This window comes from Accipiter gentilis, chromosome 16 (genome assembly GCF_929443795.1).
Source record: "Accipiter gentilis chromosome 16, bAccGen1.1, whole genome shotgun sequence".
Lineage (NCBI taxonomy): Eukaryota > Metazoa > Chordata > Aves > Accipitriformes > Accipitridae > Astur > Astur gentilis.
Genome location: NC_064895.1, coordinates 27565739 through 27590383, shown reverse-complemented (window position 1 = coordinate 27590383; position 24645 = coordinate 27565739). Strand labels below are relative to the sequence as shown.

The window sequence follows — 24645 nt, the reverse complement described above, 5'->3', positions numbered from 1 at the left end:
GTCGGCTCCCTTTAGGTTCTGGCAGGTTGCTGTAAGGTCTGCCTGGAGCCTTCTCTTCTCTAGGCTGAACCACCCCAACTCTCTCAGCCTGTCCTCATAGAAGAGGGCATTCCAGCCCTCTGATCATCTTTGTGTCCCTCCTCTGGACCCGCTCCAACAGGTCCATGTCTGTCCTGTGCTGAGGACCCCAGAGCTGGACGCAGGACTCCAGGTGGGGTCTCACCCGATGGGAGCAGAGGGGCAGAATCCCCTCCCTCGACCTGCTGGCCACGCTGCTTGGGATGCAGCCCAGGACACGGTTGGCTTTCTGGGCTGCAAGGGCATGTTGCTGGGTCACGTTGAGCTTCTCATCAACCAACATCCCCAAATCCTTCTTTCAGGGCTGCTCTCAATCCATTCTCCACCCAGCCTGTATTTGTGCCCATCTGAAATGCTGTTTGGTAGCACTAGTAAAGTGAGAACACAGAGTCTTTTAAAAAAAAGTCCTTTTTTTCAGCTGAAAGTTTACAATATCCTGCCTCGCTTCTAGTGATTAAAACAGCAGCATTTCCTTGTTTCCCACAAGAAATCATCCCGTGCTTTTTCCTCTTGAAATTTTTATCCCCATAGTCCTATCTAAGCAATCCTGTTCATCATTTATAAGTGCTTGTGACCTCTTTTAACCTGACATTTCTTTAATAAATACTGCTGACTTGGCTAACTTGTCCTCAAAATGTCTTCAGACCTCAGCCTGGAGAGCAAAAGCTAGCTGTCAGGTGCCAGGAGGGTTTGTAAGACCAAATGCAGGGGTCTAAATGTGTTTTCTTTGTGGCTCTTGGGCAGTGAAAGCCCTTCTCAAAACTCAGGGAAAACCTTGCTTATCATACCAGCCAGGCAATGTCTTATACAGATACACAAATAGGCTGAAATGCAGTCTCACTGGTAAAACAGAATTACTGCATTAAAATATGAGCTTCTGTGCTTTTTAAAAGCACTGACAGTGCCTGCTTAGTTATTGACTGTGCCAGAAAAGGATTGCTCTTGATCAATAGTTTTATCTGTAATTCTTTTCTGCATGTGTATAATGAGCAAGATCAGTGATGAAACTCTTCTGGCTTGTTGGGACAGTGGACAATTTCATCATTTTTAACCTCAGCTTTGCTTTTTCTGTTTACCTGGCACTGTGGCAGGCCAGTTCAGCATTGGTGCCTGGCCCACCTCATTCAGAGCCTGGAGGTCGTAGCTGAGCTGACAAGGGTGGTTCAGTTATATTGGCCGTGGGGAGGGAATGGCTGGGCCAGATCTTGCAGCATCTTAAAGGTCTGGGGCCTGAAAGGTGAAAGGGGAAATGAGTGTTATCCTGGTGTCCCCACTGAGGAGTGCATAGGCTTGCAGTTAGCCTTTGCAATTGTGCTTGGCTGTTAAGCAGCCTCTTTATCTGCTACTGCCTGGGGAGAGGGAGAGAGTATCTGAAGATTATCTGTACTGTAGAGGGACTGGGTTTGTTTTAGACATAGGACTATAGACAAAGATGTTGCAATATTCAAGGTAGAGATTTTTATTCTTTTCACATCCAAAAGCAAGTAATGTGTGCAGGGTTACTTGCTTGGTAGATCTTTCTTATCCATGCTTTGCTGCTTAGGTTGGGTCTCTGCACAGAAAGAAATACAACCTGCAGTTAATTTCCTTTTTGAGTGTAAGGATGTGGCAGAAGTGAGACATTGAGTCAAGGTTTGGGAAAAGTAAGGGGAATAAACACCATTTAATACCATCCAGTCCTTCCTTCAGGAGCACATGGATGAGATTGTGATACTGTATCCAAACACAGCCTAGGATGGAGGAAGATGGGAGGGAATCAGCTGTCCTGGACAGTCCCCACTGAAGTATGGGGAGTGATACCACATGGGCACCTAGCAAGGTGCAAAACCTTCCTGCCCCAAACTCTCTGAGCTCCCTCTGCTCCTCACATTGTTCTGCTGATTCACTTGTGCTGGCTGGTGAGTGAGGAGCCTTTTTGCTTGGCTCTTTGACAAGCTTCTCTGCTCAGCACACCAACTCTGCAGACTTTGTGGAAGCCAAGCTCTGCTGTTTCTTTCTCCTGAACTGGCTTATTGGCTTACTTTTCTTGCAGTAAACCTCAATTAAGGCGCAAATGCAATTAAGTCCAGGTTTGAGCATGAATCTCATAGTATTGTTTTGCAGAGCATCTGAGGGGATGATATGTCTTCATTGCAGTGCTTATGGGAAGATTTCAGAGTGCTTACCAAAACAATAAATGACACAAGCAAATTTTGAGGTGCATTTCCATGCTGTAACTCAAAGAGTTACCAATTCAAAATAGTGAGAACCACAAAGGAGATCTCACTGTGCATCTTCCGTCAACGTGGCAAAGGGTCGGGATTTCCAGAATGCTTAGCAAGGACCTAAGCCTTAAGTGATGCAGAGCTCTGGTTAGTGTTGGTGAGGATCCAGGTGGAGAAGGTGATATGCTTCTGTGTGGGGTGGGGAGGGAAGAAGGGGTAGAGAGCCAGCAAAACCTCAGCATTGTCAGGGTGGCGACACTGGTGTCCATGGATATCATGGCATCCATTGGGATGCGTGCATCCTTGGGATGTGTTCTGCTCATTCATATTCTTATTCCTTTCTGCCTTTTTCTTTGACAGGGAAGGTGCATCAGTGTTAGTCCATGGGACTGAAGGAACTGATTCAACACTCCAGGTGACTTCTCTGGCACAGATTATCTTGGATCCAAGGTGCAGGACCATACGTGGCTTTGAATCTCTTGTTGTGAGGGAGTGGCTGCAGGTAAGAAATGCCTATTGGACAAAATGGCAATCTATTCCAGTGACAGTTGTATTGAGAAATAGCCTGAGAGGCAGCAAACAGGTTGGGCCTTGTTGCAGCCCTGCTTAGTGTGAATGGCCTTTGTCTTAAGAGCAACATCATTAACTGAGTCATTTGTGTATCTGACACTTTGTGGGTCCTCTGCCTCTTACGGCAGTTTTTTGGTTTGGGGGAACTGCCTGTTATGTGTGCTCAGAGTGAACATCTCTTTAGAGACCACTATTCAGACTAAATCACAAAACTTTAGTTCTACTCTTCGTACTTCTGCAGCTAATGCCCTCAGCCTGGTCCTTTGGTGCACCTACACCAGTTCTTAGTAAAATTCTCTGATCAAATACAGGGCTATTTACATAACCTGAAAGAGGCAGCAAAGTTGGTCATGGTCACTAGCAGTGTGTTACTGGATGCTTGATGAAATTACGGTTGTAGAAAAAAGCAGTAATAGCATAGTTGCATGGACAGAACTAGCTCTAAAGTCTGTTTGCTACATGTACTCACATCCCATTACTTTGTGTGTAATGCTTTCTCTGATCCTTATGTATAGGCTGGTCACCCTTTTCAGCAGCGCTGTGCCCAATCAGCCTATTCAAATAGCAAGCAGAAATGGGAGGCCCCAGTGTTTCTCCTCTTTTTGGACTGTGTGTGGCAAATCCTTCGTCAGTTCCCTTGCTCTTTTGAATTCAACGAACAGTTCCTCATTATGCTCTTTGAACATGCTTACGCTTCACAGTTTGGGACTTTCCTGGGAAACAACGAAAATGAAAGGTTGGTGAGGATGCTTGCTTTGAACCCTTTAAATATCTGTATCTGACCAAAAAAAAGTCTCTTGTGTGGTCTCCCTTAGCACAGGTGAGCCTCTCTTGTTGCAGTTACGTAGGCTGATGCAATGTTAGGGAGTTTGTCCCTCTTACAGGTGGGACTGTGTGACTAAAGAAATTTGTGGCATGGTTAGGGAGTTGAATTAGTCTTCTCCAAGTCCAAGCAAATGCCTTAGATTGTCTTTTCTGTTTCCCTGTGTGGCCTTGAAAAATCTCTACCCGTCACCAGTTTATATAGTCTCTTACACAGAAACTCTTTCCATAAAAGAAAAAATAAACAGCGTTCAACAATGATGTGAGTCATAGCTGTGGGAAGCAAAATTGTCCATGCAGGCCTGGAGGAGAAGGTCAAGGCAGTCACAGGCCAAAGCTGGAAAATCTGGTTCTTACCTTGTCAGGGAGGAACATGACTGTAGCCTGGTGGTCCTGACACCCCCAGGAAAGGAAAGCTTTGGTTTGTGCATCATCCATTAACTGTTGAAAGTGGAAACCGTGGAAGATGCTCTGTCAGAAGAATCTGCCTCACAGTTACACCTTGGCAAAAGCTTTACTTGTTTGGCTCTGAGCATCACAATTAGGTTTGAGGTCTTTTTGGCCGTGCAGTAGTACATCTTCACCAGAAGGACCAAAAATCCCTCCAGCTGTAACCTGTGACTTGGAGAAATGTGAATTGGCAATCTGCACTGGCTGAGGTTCTGAGCGAATGCTATGAGCTCTCGGATGCTTGTGCAACTTTGAAAGAAAGCATCCAGGACTTCATTCTGCTGGAGCGTACCTTGTCTGGTAATGATAGGCCTGTGCTGAGCTTGCTTACAAGCTTGTGGAGTTTAAGGCACTTGAGCAGACCAGCACCTAGCTTCTGAATCCTAACCTGGGTTAGATGCTGTGCTGTACTGGTGAGGCAGCTCTAGGCATGCCCTGAGTAGGGCTGCTAGGAGTAGCAAACAGGGTGGATCCCTGGAGGACTGGAGCCTCCCACAGCAGATGGCGGCTGCCAGAGAGGCTTGGATTCCTGTTTTGAAATTGGCAGTTCTCCTCTCGGGACTCCTGACTCCAGTAAGACCATGTATGATGGTCTCCTGCTTAACTGAAGACCACTGAATGAGTAGAAGGCAAAAATAGAACTGATATTACAGATAAGGAAAGCAATTTAAAGCTTCCTGTAAACCTCTCTGCCCTTAAAGTAATCCTTGCTTAGAAGAGACTCTTCTGTCTTCTGCAGGGCTGCTGAACTGGTCATCTGCAAAACCAAGTTAGACTTGAAACCAATAAGATGAAATTTGAAAGAGCATTCCATGTTACATGTAATAACCTGCTTGTCACATCTGAACATGTCAGCCTGTGAGCACAGAAAATGTTTGAAGTCTGATGTTAAGCTTGTGCTGTCAGAAGCATTCACAGGGATGGTGAATCTCCTGCCTGGGTGGCAGTGCAATTTGCTAGTGCATACGGAATGAGGTTTGCCAGAATCTAAGGAATGGAGAGACCCCTGCGTAACTCCTGAGTTGGGTTGGACCCAGGAAAACAGCAGTGATTTCTCTGTGTTTGGATGCTTCCTGCCACTGGAGGGACCTAATCAGACGTGCCCATCGCACAATTCCAGCAATAACACTGCTTTAATGTACTCTGAGAATTGCACTACAATCTTTTCTTGATGCAGACCTACCACACCTTGCAGCTCTATCTTAACACAGGAGTTTAATCCCTTTCAAAACTTGGCAGTCGAACCACTTTGGGGAGGTGACTGATTCTTCATCTGGACAGAAGGCAGCTAGCTTCCACCCAACTTATAAATGTTATTTTCCTGTCTTTTCTTTGAAACTAACTGTAATTGGCCAGGTTGAGTAAACTGCGTTAGGTTTACAGCCTGTGCTGTCTTGGTGAGAGGTATTGAAGGGATGAGCCTGAATTGTCTGAGCTTGCAGCATGTGGAAAAGCTTGTGGCCTTCTAGTCTGCAGGGTTCTGACAAAATGAGTCTTTACAGTATAAAAGTGAAAGCTAACTTGTTCCCCTGGGTTTGTTAGGTCTAAACTGAAGCTGCCGCAAAAGACCATGTCCCTGTGGTCCTGGGTGAACAGGTCTGAAGAGCTGAGCAAATTCCAGAATCCTCTTTTTGAGGCCAACAGCCTTGTCATCTGGCCTTCTGTTGCCCCACAGAGCCTGCAGCTCTGGGAAGGTAAGCCAGGCTTGCTTTTTTTATTACAGGCAATATATATTTTGTGGCTACTTGTAAAGCTTCTTAAGTGTTCACTGCTGTTCTCTGCTCTGTGTTTAGTCTATCTCAGCTGATGGTGATCTCACTCCCTTTGAAATCTCTTCCAGAATATTTTTGGCATGTGCCATCCCCAGAGGCATAAATGCTTTCTCCTTCTAAGGTTTGGTGACATGCCGCTCTTTGCCAGGGAGCCTTACTAGTACTGTTTAACTTCTTAGGCTATATCACTGCAGAAATACTGTGCTAACCTATAGATGTTCTGCAGACCTCAGGCTTTTTTGCTGTATCAGCCAAGTTCTCTGTTACTGACCATGTTGGCCAGGGTAGTCTGTGTGCAGTAGCTTCCCTGCTGCAGAAAACTTCTCCATCCCATGTATGCTGAAGAGTTAATTACAGTGAAGCAAGCAGGTTCTGATGGCAGGGTAGAGGCTGACTATGGATTGGTCTGATCAGTATATGAGAAAAAAGGAATGAAAACCGCTCACTTTTTCTTTATTAACCTTGTTTAATAGAATGGTGAACTTAAGAGAGGAGGGTCAGTATTTCTAAATGCTACTTAGCGGGGAGGGTAAGGAAAAAATGCATAAACTGTATGCACATTACTTGAGAGCTGATGGAATATAAATAATGTTTCCTCCTTGTAACAAGAAACCCTTCTCACTTGTGCTGTCTCTGGGCTTTCAGGTGTCTTTCTTCGGTGGAACAGGCCTTCCAAGTTCCTAGACGAAGCCCATGAAGAAATGATCAACATTATAAAATACAACAAGGAACTTCAGGCAAAGGTTAATGCATTGAGGAGGCAGCTAGCACAGTTGCAAACAGTTGATAGGATGCAGGAGAACCTGTGAGTTGGCAGGGCTTCACCTCAGGTCTTTCCTTTCCAGTCCCCTTTACGTTAAAGACTATACATGGAAAGTGCATGTATTGCAGAGCCCTCTGGGTACAGTTGACCCTCAGTCCTCCCACTACTGAAACCTTCACTTCATGCTATGTACCTCCCTGCTTTTTGGGAGGGATTTCTGTTTTGTTTACAGAAGACATACACAACTGGGCATAGTGTCCTCTCTTGGCAGCTCTTCTGTCTCGAAATTGCAAAAAGTGTTAGCAGAAGCTGGAACTTTAACCTCCACCCAACTGTGTGGATGACCAGGATGGGCCAAGAGACTGGATGTTTCAGATTTATTTTGGACTTTTTCTGGTTTTGTTGAACTCTAAACACTTGGCAGGATTAAAATACAAAGTTATGTACAGATAGGTAAAGGCTTTTTGTCTGAAAGCACCTTTTCTCTCCAAGAGTAAGTAAGGCAGCTTAGTTCTTTAGTTTCCTGGAAAAACTAGAAAATGGTATAATCTAACTACAGGTTCTACCAGTCTATATGATACTCTCAGTAGCCTTCACATCTAACACTTGTTTTTCTGTGTTAAGCATTGGCTTGGGAGCAGTAAGTTGAACACCAAACCAGAGCAAGAAATTTCAGTGCAATATAGAACTGAAGTAGGGATTCTGCTGCTAATGTTTAAGCCATGACCTTCAGGTGGAATTGTCCCTCGTGGACAAATATCTCCTAAGGAACAACAAGCTTTTTTTTTATTCTACCTGGAAAACAAAAAGGTTAAGTAGTTGGTGGTGGTGTTCACTTGCAGAACAGTGGCTCAGAGCTGTCCTTTTAACTAGAGCCAAGCTGCCCTCTTGAAACTTCAGACTGTACTGGCTGTTTCTGTACACTTGAACAGGTTCACAGCATTGCTAGGGTGCAAGAGCAGCACTTAGTGTACAACTCAACAAAACACTTTTGCTCCACCTGGTGTGCTTTTTCCTCTCATGCTCTTACTACACGTTTTGTGAGACATCAAAAGCAGAAGTTAGGAGTTGAGGTGATCTAAAGTATCAGGTAGCTGCTGCAGATTAAGAGGCCACCACACTACAAAAAATGCTAATAGTTTAGGTCATTTGTAGCTGCTAAAGCTGCTTAAAGACTTTAGGGATAAGCTTTTTTCCAAGTAACTTTGTATTTTGTAGCTGATCTTTGTGTTTCTGTGAATGCAGTCTGCTTTTATAAAATTGGAGTTTTTGCTAGAGATTTTTTTTCTCCTTTAAAAAGACACATAAGAGTGGGTCTGAAATATTAACTCAGGCATTCGTTCAGCTTGATTCCATTAGTAGCTGTACATGACTGAGAAGACTTGAATTAACAACAGCGCATGTGGCTGGGATTATCTCAAAAGGTGCTTGCTGTTAGCCTGTTTCTACTGAAATGAATGGAGCTGCGTTAGGCCAGTGTCGATCTCTTTGGAAACTGTTGAGCTTCCGTGACACTTTATGCTGTTTTGGAATGAAGCTGCCTTTATTTAAAAGCCACTTCGCAAAGATAGATGTATGTGAAAATGCAGGATCTTTAGTCGTCATAGATGTATCTGGACAGCAATCTGCAAAAATCATGTAACCACTAAATATATTCGAAGAAAAGTTCTATAATCAAGGAGGCTATATAAAATTATGTGATAGTGATTAAGTGCTACCTTAATGCCTTTTGATTCAGTCCTTATTTCCTTAATTATGTTCTTCTCGACTAACCTAAACTTAGTCCTAAAGTCATCTGGCTTAAAAAATAAAAGATCCCTTTTAAACTATTGTTCACTTAAGGCAGAAGAATTAATTCCCCCTACTTGTAATACCAGTTTCTTTTTCGGTTTGGAGAGCGACAGTCTCATTCACCAAATCAAATCTGACATAAAGAATGCTTCTCAGGGTGGCTGGTGATTGGTACCACGTAACAGGGGAGGCACAAGTTGGCCATGCCTTCCACCTCCAAACACTGGCTTCTGGAGCTACCTTCTGGATATATTGCAAATGTAAGCCTTTAAAATTATTGCTCACCCTTTAAGATTATGTCTGTGGGATCTGCATCTGCCTGGGTGTTGTATCCCTATCCAGTTCAGAATTTCTACTGCTCCTGTACATCTGAAATACATTATCACTAGCCAGATGGGAAGGATTCAGAAGGCACTATTTTCCCCATAATAGACTATACATAAAACACACTTAAAGGTTATGTAATTTCCTAACATAGTAATTATATATTGAGCTAAATAATAGAGAAGCAAAGGGGTGGGGTTTTTTCAATCTAATTGCCTGGTTGCTCTAGTCTCTTGTGCAAACTGCAGGCATCTGAGGAAATTGGGCAACCAGCTGTGACAGCTAACAAAAGGCAGAAAATTCTCTCTGAGCTGGCATTTCATCCTCGACTTGTGTTTCAGGACTGAATCCACACCCAAGTGCTGTGTGCTTGCCTTGGCTTAGTGGTAGTGTGGATCACAGCCTTCATGTGAAAATGCTAGTGTCGTTCTGAGCAGCCACAGCAGTTTCTTCCCCAGTTCCTCTGCCATGCATCACCTTGTATTCACAGCAAACAGCAGGAGCTGGAGGCTTACGTTAACCTGCAAATAATCACCTTCATGAGACGTTACCTGGAGTGGTCCTGCAAGGTATTGCACGTGTTGGAGTTGAGATGAGATGTGTGGACCCTTGCAGGTCCTCCTGGGAGCAGACAGTTCACAGACCTCTTATGTCAGGCTACTTGTACATTCTCTTTTAACCTTTTCATTCCCAGTGCTTCCCAGGCTCCAGTCAGGTGGCTACTGGTAATACACACCAGAGCACTCCAGGTCTTCGCTTACCTGCATGTCCATCATATTTATTCACATATTTAATATTGATGATCAACTTGCTTGCTCTTAGTTGGGGGGATGTCTGCTGGACTCTGCCACAAGAAGTCACTGACGCCCTGTTTGCAGGTTACTTGTGTCTTCCTGAGCTGTAAGCACTGTGGCAGTGCCCAGCTCTGGCTCTTCAGTCTGACACTGCCTTATGCTCTCGCTGACACCCCTGCTTCTGCTCTTTTGCACATAGCTATTTGTGTAATAAGCTGGATACTGAGGGCTGCCTCCCCCAAACTCTGGGGTCAATCAATGTGGACACTCTGCCATTTACCAAAAAAAAAAAAAAAAAAAGGGAAAGGGAACTAACTTGCACAGTTTTCGTAAGGGAATATGTACCTTCAATATTTTGATTGTATTGATCTAACTCTTGAATGTGGCGACCGGTTTAAGTGCACTATTGTCCATGTTGCATATGATATAACTTAAATTGCACTGTACAGCATATTGGCGTCTAATGTATGCTTTGCTAAAGCCTTGGAAAGTGCTATCGTGTACAGGTTCCTGTATGAGGGGAAAATGTCTACACTAGCACTCCCTTTTTTGTAACTGTGTGACACTGAGTAGCACTGTGTGATTTGTGCTATGTATCTGTTAACTAGTACAAATTTAAGTGATGAGTGCACTTCTGTCCAAACATCTGGAATTGCTAATTGGACTTGGCTGCTGCATCAATCTTGATTTTTTTTTTTTAATGTTTTTTAAACAAAATAAGTAACAGGGCTGGGAGTTGTGTGCTATTGTTAGATGTATGCTGTATGTGTACAGAATCCCAGCCACTGTGGTGTTGAATATATTGCAAAAAAAGTGAGGAGAAACTATCATGGCTCAAATTGCTTAGCCATTTGGGGGAGAAAAACAGATACAAAGTGGCTGTAAACTTTGCTGTAGATATGTTGAGAACATAGTAGAAACGTCTGTTCAAATTAAAACCTTGAAGACTCTAAAAAGTTCTTTAATTACAGTGCTGAATCTTCTTTTTTAGTACTGCCTTCACTTTTCATTGGAGGGATGTGTGTGTGTGACTTGGATGTAAGCTCTTGCCTGAAACTGTTTTCTTTTACAGCTGAACACATGCTGTGATGGTAGAAGAGGGTTTTGTGCTGCAGGGCTGCGTGGAAAGGAGAAGGTTGAGACCCTGAGTCTGTGCATGGCTTGCAGAGCTCTGCTCCCATGATTTTGGTCCTTTGACACCAGCTCTGCACATGATGGATAAACAATTCAATTAGCTAAGACTTTATGCTTGTATTGAACTCTCTAAAGGAAGGCAGATGCCTTCAAAGGGAGAGTGGCTGAGACTGAAGAAAAACCTTGCAAGAAGTCCATCAGTAGACCTGGGGTCACGGTTACCTATTCCTTTTTAAGGGAGGTGGGGTACTTTGGTGTACTTGCCAGGGGAAGGAGCAAAAAAAGGAGAAAGAACTCTTGGGAAACGGAGGCTGTGAGCCATGGAAACTCCTGGATCTCTCCTGGCTGGTGGGTCAGTAGGCTGTGAACCGCTGGGCTGTGTTTCCCTGCGGCATCATTTGTGGTGTCTGCAACTTCTCTAGAAGGTGAAGAATTTCTGTGGCTTTTGACATTTCAGCAGATGGAGACTCGGAGTGTGTGTGCTGCCCTGCATTTGTGCTGTGAAGGGTACTGAAGGTTTTGATGTGAAAAGATTGATACTCAGTCCCTATTTGTGCAAAATGTTTGCAAAAGTCCCAGGTGAAACAGAGTGGGTTTATTTTAAAATATTTTTAGCTATAATCAGGCAGCCTGATTTGGTTTAAGCTTGCTTTTTGGAGGAGAGGGAAGAAAATAACTATCTGATCAAGTGTTGAAACTTCTTTTTATTTAACTTTTCTTATGGTTTTATTTGAGCAGGGGTAAGAGGGTATCATTAGTCCAACAGTTTAAAACCAAATACATAAAGGCTGTGGAATACTTGAAAGGATGTAAAGCCGTTTGTTGGATTCAAACTAAAATTGAGATGCCACTCATGAAAACATGATGCCTTTAAAGAGCTTGTAATGTGCAAACTGGCTGTTCAGGGCAGCTGTGATGGATTTCTTTAGCCCATATCTGGTGTAAAACGTGTTTTGATTCAATGTGTAGAAACACTTGATGGGAGGGGGTGGAGAAGACAGAGGCAGACTCTGCTTGGTGCCTGGTCTGTGTCTCGCTTGAACTCTAGCCTGGCTTTTCAAGCCTCCCTTTCTTAAGTCATCTGGCATCAGATCTGTCCTGTCTCACCCCTCTCTAACCTGTTGACCAACTTTGAGGCTTTGCAGGGTCGGGAGTACGAAGGCGATTATGTTCCTACAGGTATCCTGAGAAGTGACAGCCTGGCAGGGAACCCCCTTAACCCCTGCAGATGGGATGTCCACAAGCTCCCTTCATTAAATATTGGGTTCCTCTGGCTGGTGGTGACTGTGCAGCATTCAAATCCCAGTATCTTGTACATGCTGTGGCACAAATAGATCTTGAGGAAGCTAAAACTCAGCAGACTGAGACCATTGACATTTCTTTTTTTGAAAACCCAAGTGTTTTTGTTTAGTGCCATTGTAGGGTTCTCTTCCATGCTGTCAATTTTTGCCCCCAAGCAGTGAAAGAAAACAATGAGGAGGAACTACTATTGTGCATTGAATGTAACTCAAGGATGCTGGACTGTGTTGGGTTTCTCACAGTTTATCCTGCTGTGTAAATGTCAAGACAAGCCTGTGGTATTTGTCTTTCAGAGCTGGAGACGATGATCCTTTGATGTTCTGTTGCAAGAGTGTTGCTGATGGCTTTAGATTACCTTATCTGATGCTGCAGGTCTCCCTAATGGAGGGTTTACTCTTAATGCTCAGAATCTGCTCCCTCCTCTGCCTCCTTAAAGTACTGGCAGACAACCCAGCCATTGCACAGAAGAGGAGAAAACCTGTTTCTCATATAAGTGTGTGTGTGTGGGGGGGCGGGGGGGCGGTGTTGGACAATTTTTGGTTGTTGATCTAGTGAGCAAAACTTTTGCTTGGGATAAAAGACACAAAGTTGCTGTTGAATTTCTATGAGAATTCACCGAGTTGGTCACATAAATTCAGTGTTTGCTCCTGCTGCTTTTTAGGGAGAATGTACTTCTGTGCTTGTTTACACAAAACGAGTTGAAGCTCACTCTTCTTTTTACTGCCATTTACCTTTTAGCCAGTCCTAAGCATCGTGGGTCATGGCCGTGCAGGCAGGGCGCTCTACCGTAAATGCTGAAGGCTTTTATGTTGCTGTGCAGTGTGCGGGAAGGCTGTAGCTCGCCAAATGAGGGATACCATAAGAACAAAATGTCCATTAAATGGACTGTTTGACTTACTGTGGTAAAATGCGTGTTATATCAGTCTTAAAGACACTGGGCGTAGTTATTAAAATCAGCTTTATTACAGCTTGTATGGTTAGGCCGTAACAGTTTACGGGAACTGTTATTGCATATAGAGGATCAGTTTGTTTCATAGCTGTACGACAGTGCCAACAGCAATATTCCCTTTGAACTATAGGATGAAAAATATAGAACACATTGCTTATTTGTTCAGGGGGCTGATTGCTGCACCCTAGCTCTGTGTAATTTTGAGTACTTAATCTCAGTAGCTAAAACCTGATTCATTACTTGCTAAAGTCTCAAGCCGAAGCTAGTGGACTGGATCATTCATGCTGATTTAAAGAGACGGGCATAATTACAGCCCCTAGTCTTAGAGCTTGCCAGAGGCTGTCTCCCCAGCCATGTCCAGCTCCAGGAGTTTCTAGCACCTACTTTGTCAGGCAGCGCTTCATGTACCTGGGATGGCCTTTTTTGAAATTGTTCTGATGGTCTGAGCTTGACATGTGCATCTAGGATGTAAATCTTCACACAAGGAACATGTGTGGGAGGAGGAGAGCCTTCTGCGAGGATGTGGATAGTCAAGTGTCTAGTGGGAAGTGTCTTGGGAAGATGCTGATCCAGGGTTTGCACTAGGTGCATCCCAATCAGTAGTGGTACCATACAGGGTAATAGTTTCAGGGTTGAAGGGTGTAGCCTGGGATCGCTCCGTGGAGAAAAAAAGGTTGTCAGCCTTTTGGCAAGCAGATAATTCAAAAGTACAAGAGATACAGAAAATTTGCTCCCTGGTGTCTCTTTCCTGATGTGAATTAACTTGTTGAGATGCTGCAGTAAGGTAAGCGCAACATTTCTACAGGGTTTTTTCTGGTTTAGCCATTTCCTTTTCACTTGTAATTCCTTGATGCTATGAAATAGGAACTTCCTTGTCAAAAACTTTCTGGCAGTTATAAGGGTTGTTTCAGAGTTAAGGGGGTTTTCTTGAGCAGAGAACTGCTTGCCTTCTGTGTACTGTGCTTCATCTCATGAGCTGGCATTTTTTTGTGGTGCTTAAAGCATCTAAGCTACCATGGCCATATCCTGTGGTTGTGGAGTCTTGAAGCCTGTGTTCACCAGTGGGTTAGATGTGGTGTAGGAACAGCTTTGAGTAAGTGCAGTGCTTGGTGCACTAGACTGAGACCTACACTTGACCTGAACCTCTTCTCCCTGAAGTCCTAATGACACTCTGCTAGACTGAAGAGAATTCTCTCCATTTCTTATTTAATCAGCTGTTTCAGGGAGAAAAAAGACATTTGGACTACAATGGGGTAAGTACAGGACTCTGGTTTCTATATTTCCATAGGTTTGGGGTGGGGGGTGTAGAAAAAGCTATGCCTTGCTGGGAAAAAGGCTTTCTTCCACAGATCCTTAAGGGACACTTGCACAACATAAAATACATAAAGTATTTTGGCTGTGTTGCCAGCAGTTGGCAAGGCTGTCATTTCACAATGGGGAAAGCTTTGGCAATGCTGAATTAAAATGCTGGTGTTCTCCACCTCTTTTTTCCTCCTCACTTGTGCTGGTCCAGCTATTTGTGATTCCATGTGGCACATTGGATTAGAAAAACTGGTAAGGATAAGTAACCCAGCCAAAAGGGAAAAGCCCTGCAGCCTGAGTCGGCATCTGTAGTGTTAAACATTGCAATTGTGCTTTTAATAATTAAGTCACAGGGAAGATGTGTAAGGTGAAAACCAATGTGGCTTAATGAGCTGTCGTCTATGCCTCTGTCATGGCAACTGGAGCCTCATGCAAACTGGAAGGACAATTGATTTTTTAAATTTTTTTTTTTAATTTTTTAGGCACTGGACTGGGGTTTGGGAGACTGAAGTCCTGGTCCTGCCACTGCCATGGGTTGCTGGTGTCATCTCAAGTGAGTTACTTCATCTGCATCAGTCTTGACCGAAGAAGTGCATTTTGTGAGTAAGCCCAGGCAAAATTCTCTGTTCTCATGTGCCTCTTGTGTGTTTACTGTTTGGGACAGAGATTGCTTGGCTATTGTACAGCTTAGATCAAAGCTCTAGGTACTAACCTGGCTCTGAGCTATCAAACGTAGCATTTTCTACTGTAGCTTTCTGTCTTTGCATAAAGGGGTGAAGAGAGGGTATACCTCAATCCTTGCCCACTACTAATGTTACAGAAAGCCATGCACTTAGCATCTGCGTGATCGTCAACAGCACTAAAAATACGTGGTCTACAGAAATACCACACGCTGTGGGCATGAGCCTTGTACCGTGCAGAGCAGCAAACCAAAGGGACAGCACGTCTCTATGGCAAGAGCTCTGTTGTGTCTCCAGGTGTTGTGGAAGGCCAGGAAGAGCTGGTTTTGCTCAGCTATCCAAGCACAGCAGGTTGCGAGGAAGGTGTGCAAATTCAGCAAGTGGGCAGAGGGGGAGCAGGGGTGAGATCATGAAAACCCTGTAAGTAGAAGGAGGTGGGAGGGAGATGAAGCCTGAGGCTCTGGGAGAGAAGCTGTTGCAGAAAGCTTTGAACCAGAGGAGCACTTCTGGATGCTACATGGAAAAGGAGAGGAAGAAGGTGGCTGCATGAAGCAGAGTGGAGAGAGTGACATGAGCACTCTTGGAGCCGTCAGCTCCATGGCACTGTGCTGTCTATGAGAGGATGGATGATTCTCATCTGCTGCTGGAGACTCCCAACAGCAGAAGTCATTCCAAGTAACCCTGGTCCCTGCCCTGGCCCTCTTGGCAGTGCTACACACAAGTCCCAGCTCGGAAGAGTGCCTCACCACATGCTGTGCAAAAGATGCTCTGGAGTTTGCCAGTTTACTGTGTTTTAATAATTTGCCCCTCCTAGAAGTAGGGAATGGTCTGTACACTGCCATTGCTTGGGCTTGCATTGTACCCGAGTGACACCATGTTAAAATTGTTGCTGGTTTGGAACTGGGGGGGGGGGGGGAGAAAAGAAATATGTTTAACTACTGAAGAGTTAATCTGTCTGCAGGGGCTGTCTGCATACATTGCTCTCCAAATTAGGACCACCCTTAAATCTGTAATTCAGCTGCTGTTAGAAGATAGCACCTCCTGTATGAGTGAGGAAGACAGAGTGTTGTGCTATAAGGGTCAAGCTGTCCCCCTTCCTGAGTTAAAATCAACCTTTTGCTGTCCCTTCCCCCTTTCTTTAGCTCCCTGGTTTTATTTCTGATGAGAATGTTGCCTCAACACCTGGCCTAGATCTGACTTTCCCTTCCCTGTCGTGACGGCCTTGAGAGGCAGAGCAGCTTGTTGGAACAAGTCCTACTCTTTTCCCCTTGGCTCTTCTTACTTGCATTTCCAATATTCCTCTGTTAGTGTGTTTCTGAACTTCAGACTGGCTTTTCTTGTTTGCAGTCTCTAGGACATGGATTTAAAAAACAAACAAAAAACCCCAAGCCCACAAAACCTTAAAATCCAGATACCATGATAAATATAAAACATATAAGCTTCTCAGTATTCTAACCCTTCCTCTCTCCCTGGAGCACTTTTTGGGGCACCTTTTGTTATGGACAGAGACTGTGTGAGCAGGATACACACAAGTGAGGACTAGTGAGCTACAAGACTGTGCTGACCACTGAGAAAGACACCCGAAGTGTCTTTGCTGCCCAGACAGGCACTCATCGGGTGGGAGGCTTGGCCTCGGCTGCTAGCTGGAATGGAACATCTATGCTGCTGAGATGCCATCACTGATCTGGGGTTGGGTTTTCTCCCCTCTAGGATTTTCTGCCTTCCCACGTTGAGGTTTTTCCTCTTGCATGTTTAAGCAGCTACCTATCACATCTCGACAAGCCTACCTCTGTCCTCGGTTTTACCTTTCTTATCTTGCAGGGCTCTGTGTTCTCACAATTTGGCAATCTCCTCTGCTCTCGGAGGCAGGGTTATCCAGCTGGGCTGTATCAGGGAGGCCTTGGATCACAGCTGAACCTGGAGGATGGGGCAGTTTCAGGGCCAGCTTGCTGCAAGCTCTGTCTACCCTGTGTTTGTGCCAGTTTAACTCTGAATTGTTGCCTCGGTGCTGGAGGAGGCAACTGGGTTATTAAATCACTTCTGCTTCTTTGTCAGTCTGGGGGTTCTGCCATACTGGCACAACACTGGTGTAGAAGAGAACTTTACACTGAGTCAGACGGGCAGGTACAGTTAAAACCACTGGTGAGCAATTTCAGGTGCTCCATGCTTCATCCTTCTCAAGCAGAAAAAGCCCTTTTGCACAACTGCATGTGTATATCAGGGCCCTGGAGACAACGGGATCTTTTCTTTCTACCTCTGCAGCACACCAGCGGAGGTCTGTTTGCCCTCACTGCAAGGCTGGATCCATAGTGTCCTTCCTGAGAGGTACGCTAGAGGCTCTGCTCTTCCCTTTTCCTTCATTTGTTGGCAGACTCCTCAGCTTGGAAGTGTGATTGCTGAGGTGATGATATGATGGAGGTCTAAGGTATATGGCATGGAGAAGGTAAGGAACAACAATTTGCTCTGCCTCATACAAGAATTAAGGTGCACCAGATGAAATTATCAGGTGGCACTTGAAACAAAAGAATGTGCTGTTTGGCAGGTTGTATGGTTCAGCTGGGGAGCTTATGGCTGTGGGACATCATAGATGGCAAACATGGTATGGGCTCAAAAAGCAGCTAAACATGGAAAAGAAAAATCCATCGAGGGTTATTTATCACAAAGACATCAGCTGTGATTCAAGGTCCCTGAGCAATAAGGTATCAGAATGCCAGGGAAGTATAGCTGTTAGATTTTCTTCCACGTACTGTGCCCTCGCTGGCTGCTGGTGGCCTTTGAGACAGCATGCAGGATTCAGATGACCCTTTAGTTTGACTCAGTTGGCTGAAGCTACTGCAGAGTCTATAGCAGATGGAGGGATACTGCTGATACTTCCATAGCTTTGCTTCCCCAGGGGCTTTAAATGCATTTTTCGAGGCTCTGCAGTTGAACAAGAGAGTTCTTTGTGTTTATTTTCCTACTGTAGCTTTCCCTTTTTTAAAGAGAGACAGCTGTTTTTGTGAATGGTACTTAACAGTTCTTTCAAACTCAATTAGGCACTTGGGAGCCAGGAGTTGCAAGCACTCGGCTTCTATAGCGAGCAAAGGATTTTCCCCCCTGCAGCTTCTGTTATACCATCATTTTCCAAGATGTCCACACTCTGTGAGCTGAGGTTTTAAAAACCGGCCATTTATTAGTGTCTGAAAGCCTTGGAAATAGTGGCCAGTCCTGCTTTCTTTGCTCTCCTAACTTTGAAATGCTCTGAAACAATTTAATTCATCACTTCCCTTTTAATCGAGGGGAAAGAAAAAAATTCAGGCTCTGTCCCAACCCTGAACTGACTTGAATCTTATGTCTACAACAAATGCCAGGGATTTTTTTGGCAGGCTTGACGACAAACCATTCTTGCATTTGAAATGGCTGGACAGTGAAACTAAAGTGCTTTTACCTTTTGTATAAGTGCATATCAGGGCGCAGTGTTTTGTGTAGGGTCTGCTGCTCATGCCCTGTAGCTGTGCCCACGTAGTGCCCAGCCAGGCATTAAGTGATGTGATTAACAGCTGTCACATGTGGTTGACTCTGCCTCTGATCTCCAGGCTGGGGAGATCTGTGTGTGCAGTGGAGGGTTTTATTTTGCTAGCAGAGCTCTGTGAAAGGTTTCCCTCCCAGGAAATTGTTTCTGATACTTTAATGTTGATCTTTGTCCTGACTGAAAGTGAAGACCTAAAAAAAAAAAGTATACATGCATATTTTTCTATGAAACTTTTTTCTTGATTTAGCTAAGCTTGCCAGAGTATTTCTTTTAGGTACCTTTAACGAAAGCATTTTAATATTTCAGGATTCCTTTTTGGGCTGCTGAGCTAAAGGTTCCAGCTCACTGAGCTGTATGCTCAGAGGGGCCTGGGATACTTTATATGTTGTATTTTCATGCTCTGGATTCCTGCCCAGACAATGTCTCCCAAGAGCAGGACACTGCCATGAGAAACAGAGCTGAGCTGGGTTAATGCAAGCATGTAAGAATGACCATGCTGGTCAGACAAAGTATAAGCATCTCCATGCTTGATCTCCAGCAACCATCATCAGTGGATATTTAAGGAGAGAATATAGGGAATGGGATATTTCCCAGACTGCACTCATAAGCGGTTCAATGACTTCTTGAGACAGAAGTTATATCTAGACTGTCATGTTTAACGCTCACTATGGAGCTATCTTCTGCAAATTGTCTCTTGAATCCATGTTCCCTTTGGGACTTGGTGATCAAGCACTTGGTTCTCCTATTTATTTTGGAAAGGCTACAAATGTATGGCACCCAAAGCTGCAGTCCCAGCAGGCAAACAGTGGCCTGAAGTCATGCAACTTAATGCTGGTGTGACTTGAAACACTGGATTTAGTTCAAGAAAATGCTGACTTTTGATTAAGGGGAATGAAAAGAAAATTGAATGATTTAGGCAAAAACCCCCTTATTGCCCCAAGGACTTTTTTTTTTTTTCTGAAATTGCTCTTTCTGTGGATAGAAAATTCCCAACCTGCTTGAGCTGGCAAGCTCTTGTTTTTAGCTAAAGCATATGCTGATATATGTTTGTATCTTGCTCCAACAAAAAGCTGTGGAAAAATAAAGAGCTGAAGGCAGCCTGCAGTTCCCTTCCCCATTCTGACAGTCCTCATTCTGCCAGTGGGGGTGATGGAAAAATGTCAATTACAGTTCAGTCTGCAGGAATGACAGCAAAATGATACTAATTAAAAAAAGAAATATAGAATTCCAACTCTACTACCTGTCCTACAGGGAACTTCACTGTAAATGCAGAAAGATCCTGAAAAGTTCATCTACAGCACCCAGTGCCTGAGACACATCAAATAAGGAATAAACTGCCTTTATTTCAATAAAAGCACTATTAAACTTCAAAAGCAAAGTTTTTAAACTCATCATCCTAGATTATAAAGATTATCTAATAATTTTATATGGAAAATGGAATTCTTAAATGCTTTTGCCTCTCCCTAGCTCATAATGCAATGCCTTATTACCTCAAGCAAAGGCAAGAAATTCTTAAGCCGATTTTTCACTGACACTCTGCATGCTACTGCTGGCTGCTCTGCTCAATCTTAACAGCTGTGAGAGGCTGCTGAGTCTGTGGGAAAGGTGTCTGCCTGTTCTTGGACGCATCAAGCATGCTCCTAGCACTTGATAAATGATTTTGCAGCTGTGGTAACAGCTCTGCTTTGCAGAGATGGCCATTTTGTATTTCATTTTAAATGCACTTTAACTTTTCTGTCCTGAAGTTTCCCTCCAAGGTCTTCTGCCAAAAGTCAGCTTTATTTTAGAGTGAAAGTTTTGAGGTTAATTGAACAGGGCATTTCGGAGATGAGGGGTTAAGTCCATGAGACCTTGCAAATTTCATAAAATGCACTGATACATTTTTAGCAGGCTTTTCTCAGGTCAATTCATGGAGGTTGCACTCTTCAAGATCGGTGAAACCCAGTGGTTCCCTGGACTGTAATGAGCTACACTGAGCAATTGCGCATCTAATCCCAGATCTGGCAAGTTACAGATTTTACAGGGTTTGAGCCCTTGACAGGGAAGCTTTACATTACATTATCAGATGAAACCTGAGTCCTTTTCATAAACCCACTATTTATTCTCCAAAGTCTATTTAACAAGTGTGTTCAGTAAATAAAGTTGGGAAAGTGGCTTTAACTTGATTACAGGATTTTCCTCCTCTGCTTTGTTCCCTTGCAGAAAATGACCCCGATGAACGGCACGTCCTCACAGGCTGTAACTGGCCTCAGCCAACCCTACCTGAGGCTTCTTCTTAGCCAGCTGTAGCAGTGGGAAGAGAGGAGGAAGAAACAATGACACAGGACTCATGAACATCTGAATATTTCACAGTAAACTGTTTTCTGAGTATTCAGTGTTTCGAGGCTGCTATTTGGTGTTTGACGAGTTTCCATCTCTTGGGCAAATGGAGGTGATCTTCTGCCCTTCTTGTCCCAGAGTGCCCCGCTTGGTCAGTGCTGTGATTTCTTCCCCTGTGGTGTCCAATATTTGCTTCTGCCATGCTGCTGAACTTAACCTTTTCTTACTACAAGAGCGCAGGAGGTGGGTTCTTCTCTGTGTGGCAATACTGTTTCTGTTGATTACAGAGGCTGGTTTGCACTGACTAGTGAAATAGTCCAGAGAGACCTTGTCTATGGGGAGCCCTATGATGTCATCCTTGCACAAAGATGGCATCATCAGCTCTGCTGCTGTAAGGTAGTGGATGCCCTTGTCGGTCCTGTCCAGCTGTCTGTGAGGAAGGGACTGGGGTGATGCAGAACCTTTCCTACTCAATAAATGTAGATTGTAATTATAAAAGAGTGTATTTGTTGCCCTATTCATCTGACTGACAACTGTGTGTTTACCGGGTAAAAAGACTGTGTATGTTGATGCATTTATCAAGAAATTCTAATCCATCAGTACTCCAAGGAGAGTAAACCACCACGCAGATCACAGTAGACCACTCCTTTTGGATCAGATGGTCACTTCCCATTTTCTTGGTTTCTGAGCTTCTTAGGAAGATGCATCATTGCATTGACAGTGAACCCAAGTTACAAAAACCGTGGCACAAAGATGTTTTTCCAAAACATTCTGGCTTGCATTCTGTGGCTTCCAAACCTTCTCCCCAGCATCAAGGGATCCACCCATACACAAATGTTGCTGGAGTGGCCTGCTTCCACTTAGCTGAGTGTCCCAACAACTGTAGTGGTTGCCTCTGAGTGGTGCAGCAGATGCTGCCAGCCTCAGACGGACACTGTTCAGATTGGAAAGTTCCACTGAAGTCTCCCCTTTCTCATGGGGCTTGAAACCTCACTGTGTCTTCAGGTGTGCGCTAGCTCAGGTATGCACTGAACAAGCCAGCTATTGCCATGAAAGGCCAGATCCAGATGAACCTTGACAGAGGAGGGCAACTAAATTCATTGCATTAATGACCATTGTTCTTTGTGGTGTATGATAAACCTGCTGTGAGGCTTTGTCTGAATTTTTAAGGTAGTCTGGTTTTCACATCTCGCAGGGTACATTCCTTAACGCTGTGTTGCAACATCTGCTCATGGCCAAGACCTGTATGAGCTTGTTTTCATATCAGGTTGTGTGTTGTTTAGATGGATAGAGACCTTTAGGAAAGCAGGCCATGATTTACTGGACAGAGAAGACTTAACTATGAACAAAATCTCTTCTGCTGGCCTGAGAGCTGTTTTATACACTGCTCCTGCTTAGACTGGAAACTGCTACTTGTCATTAGCTGCACTAATTATGCATCTTGTTTCCATAGACTAATTGAAATGAACACCTGTGTGGAAACCTGCACTGCCAAGGCCAGTAAGGAAGGAAGAAAAATGGATGGTGTGTGCACCCCAGGCACTGTTAGCGGATCTAGCTCTGCAAAAACAACTGCTGAGGGTATATAACACTTCCATTTTGCCTTTGGTTTTGGCTGTGGTTACTCATGCTTGTTACAGGATGAATGTATTTGGCCTTTATAGAAGCTGTGACGGGCAGGGAGATTGGTTGGGACTTACTGTTTCTGTTCTGAGCCTTCCATGTGATGTTTTCAGTGTGCTACAGGAGTTCTGCTGGAAAAAATGGGGAAGTCAGCAAAAGCGAGAGTCTCTTTGAATTAAAGCACCTGCCTGCCCCATGTGAGCAATGTGTATCCACTCTGAGGTGTAAAAACCCTGCTTAAGGGCAAGCATCCACTTGCTGTGGATTTCTTAGCAACATCATGGCCTCTGCACAGGCAAGTGTTCATGAAGTGTATGACTTAGGGCCTGATTTTTCCCTGCCTGGCTTGTTACCTATACATGCAAATATCTCAAATCATTGTTCTTCTGTTTGGGATGTATCCTTCATCCATTTTGTTTGCTTAGATGTGAAGCTGCAAGATAGTGAGTAAATGGACATGTATAGGAAAGTTTCCAGGGAACAAATGAAGCAGTTTCCTTTCCTGAAATAACAAACGCATCTCTTTCCAAGATCTAGGAATTCCTACTAGCTGGTTGCAGTGCAGGTTAGGGCTTCTTGAGGATTGTATAACCTTCAAAATTTGAATCGGTGGCTTTTTTTGGTACATTCCCAGGATTAACAACTGTTCCCTCATTATTTTATGTTTCTTGAATATTAAATAAATCACAGATAATTCTTATGGGTGACACCAGAACTGGAGGATCACTCTATATGCAAACAGAGCTAAACTGCGAAGGCTTCAGAGCTGCAGAAGTAGCAAGCAAGGGGAAGAGATTCAGATGCTAAATCTGAAAAGAGGAGGCCATTAAGCCTCTCTTTGCCCTGTGACAGGATCCACTAAATGTACGTCTTTGCTGATAGGGCTTACCTAACCTGGTCTTAAATCTCTTAGCAACAGAAACTCTGCTCCCTCCCAAAGTGATCTTTTGCAGGACTTTTACAGCTAAAAGTTTGTCCTAATGAATAATCTTGCTGCTATATGAGTATGTGGCTTCAAAAATCAATATATTTGGGGTTTTTTGTTGTTGTTGTGGTGGTGATGGTGCTGTGCACCATAAGATTGGCCCCTTGTCTCCTCCAGCCACTTCTGTTCTTCACAGAACTATCTTTGTTCCCTTTCCCTTTTCCCAGTTTTTTTGATAATTCTGATTGCTCTGGACTGTCATTAATTGTTGTAAAACCCATCACCATGAGGGTGGAAATTAGCATTGTGGATATAAAAGAAACTAGATAAAGTATCTGCCATCAGTGCATTAGCAGTATTCATGTGTCTCACATTGTGGTGGAGAAACATCTGTCTCGAAGGGGAGCTGCCATTGCAGGATTGCTATCCTGTGTTCACAAAAAGATGTTGATTATAAGAAGGCAGCAACACAAAAGCATCTGGGGAGCACTGAAGGCTTTATCTTTATTCTGGTACATTACAGTACAAGATGCTGTATGCTCCCCTTATGTAGAGAAATGTGACTGCAGCTACTGCACTCCCTAAGATGTGTGCACCCAGCACTGGAGTAAAACCTGCTGCAGAAACTCCTGCTTTCTCTGACCAGCCTGCCTGGAGACAATGTTATCTTTTAGGCACTGATCTTACACAGTGTTGAACAGCCAGGCTGAAAGATGCTCTCAGCAGATGCATGCCTCCTTCTCAGCCTACCTGAAGGGCTAACACCTGTGTTTTCACTTTGCAGGAGCTCACAAGAACTGGAATGATGCCACATGAATGATCTTAAAAACAAGGCGTCCATGGTTCACACAGTCCTCCACCTCTAATTTAAAACAAAGAAAAAAAGACAAGGTAAATCTAATTGAACCAAAAAGCATCAACCTCATTCTTTTAATTAAAAAGGATGACTTTTAATAAAATCTTCCCCATCTATTCTCCTCCAAGGAAATGGCAATCCAGTGTGACACACATGTTTGGGTGCAAAAGCAATGCCAGTCACTCACAGAGGGAAGATTACAACTGACTTTGATCGGTATGAGGTTCTCCTTTGCCTGCCAACACAATGTGACACCTTCTTGTGCACAAGCACAGCCTGTGTCAGAGCGGTTGGGGATGATGAACATCAGGGTTAAACAGTGCAGTGCCACAGGGAGAAGATGTTTCTTCTTTTCACGTTCTGTGTGGCTGAGCTGTCATCAAAGTGAAGTTCAGTCTCCCTCCTTGGTGACTCTTTGTGGCTACTGTGGCACATTTGGACACAACAGGAACTTGTACCTACAATTTACTCATTAGGGC

The 24645-nt window shown here is 44.0% G+C and overlaps 1 protein-coding gene across 10 annotated transcripts in view; it reads left to right on the top strand.

The window, feature by feature from the left end:
• The window catches only part of MTMR9 (myotubularin related protein 9), a 39734-nt gene extending 17147 nt beyond the window's left edge, over positions 1 to 22587 (top strand). For 2 of the 10 annotated variants that reach the window (XM_049819217.1, XM_049819222.1), the window contains 5 exons: positions 2643 to 2784; positions 3368 to 3588; positions 5667 to 5818; positions 6542 to 6701; positions 6892 to 10746. In XM_049819217.1, the coding sequence (XP_049675174.1) occupies positions 2643 to 2784; positions 3368 to 3588; positions 5667 to 5818; positions 6542 to 6701; positions 6892 to 7003 (787 nt within the window). In that variant the 3' untranslated portion in view covers positions 7004 to 10746. The other 8 variants (XR_007508367.1, XR_007508368.1, XR_007508366.1 and 5 more) reach the window with 8 other exon arrangements.
• Positions 22588 to 24645: the final 2058 nt, after the last annotated feature.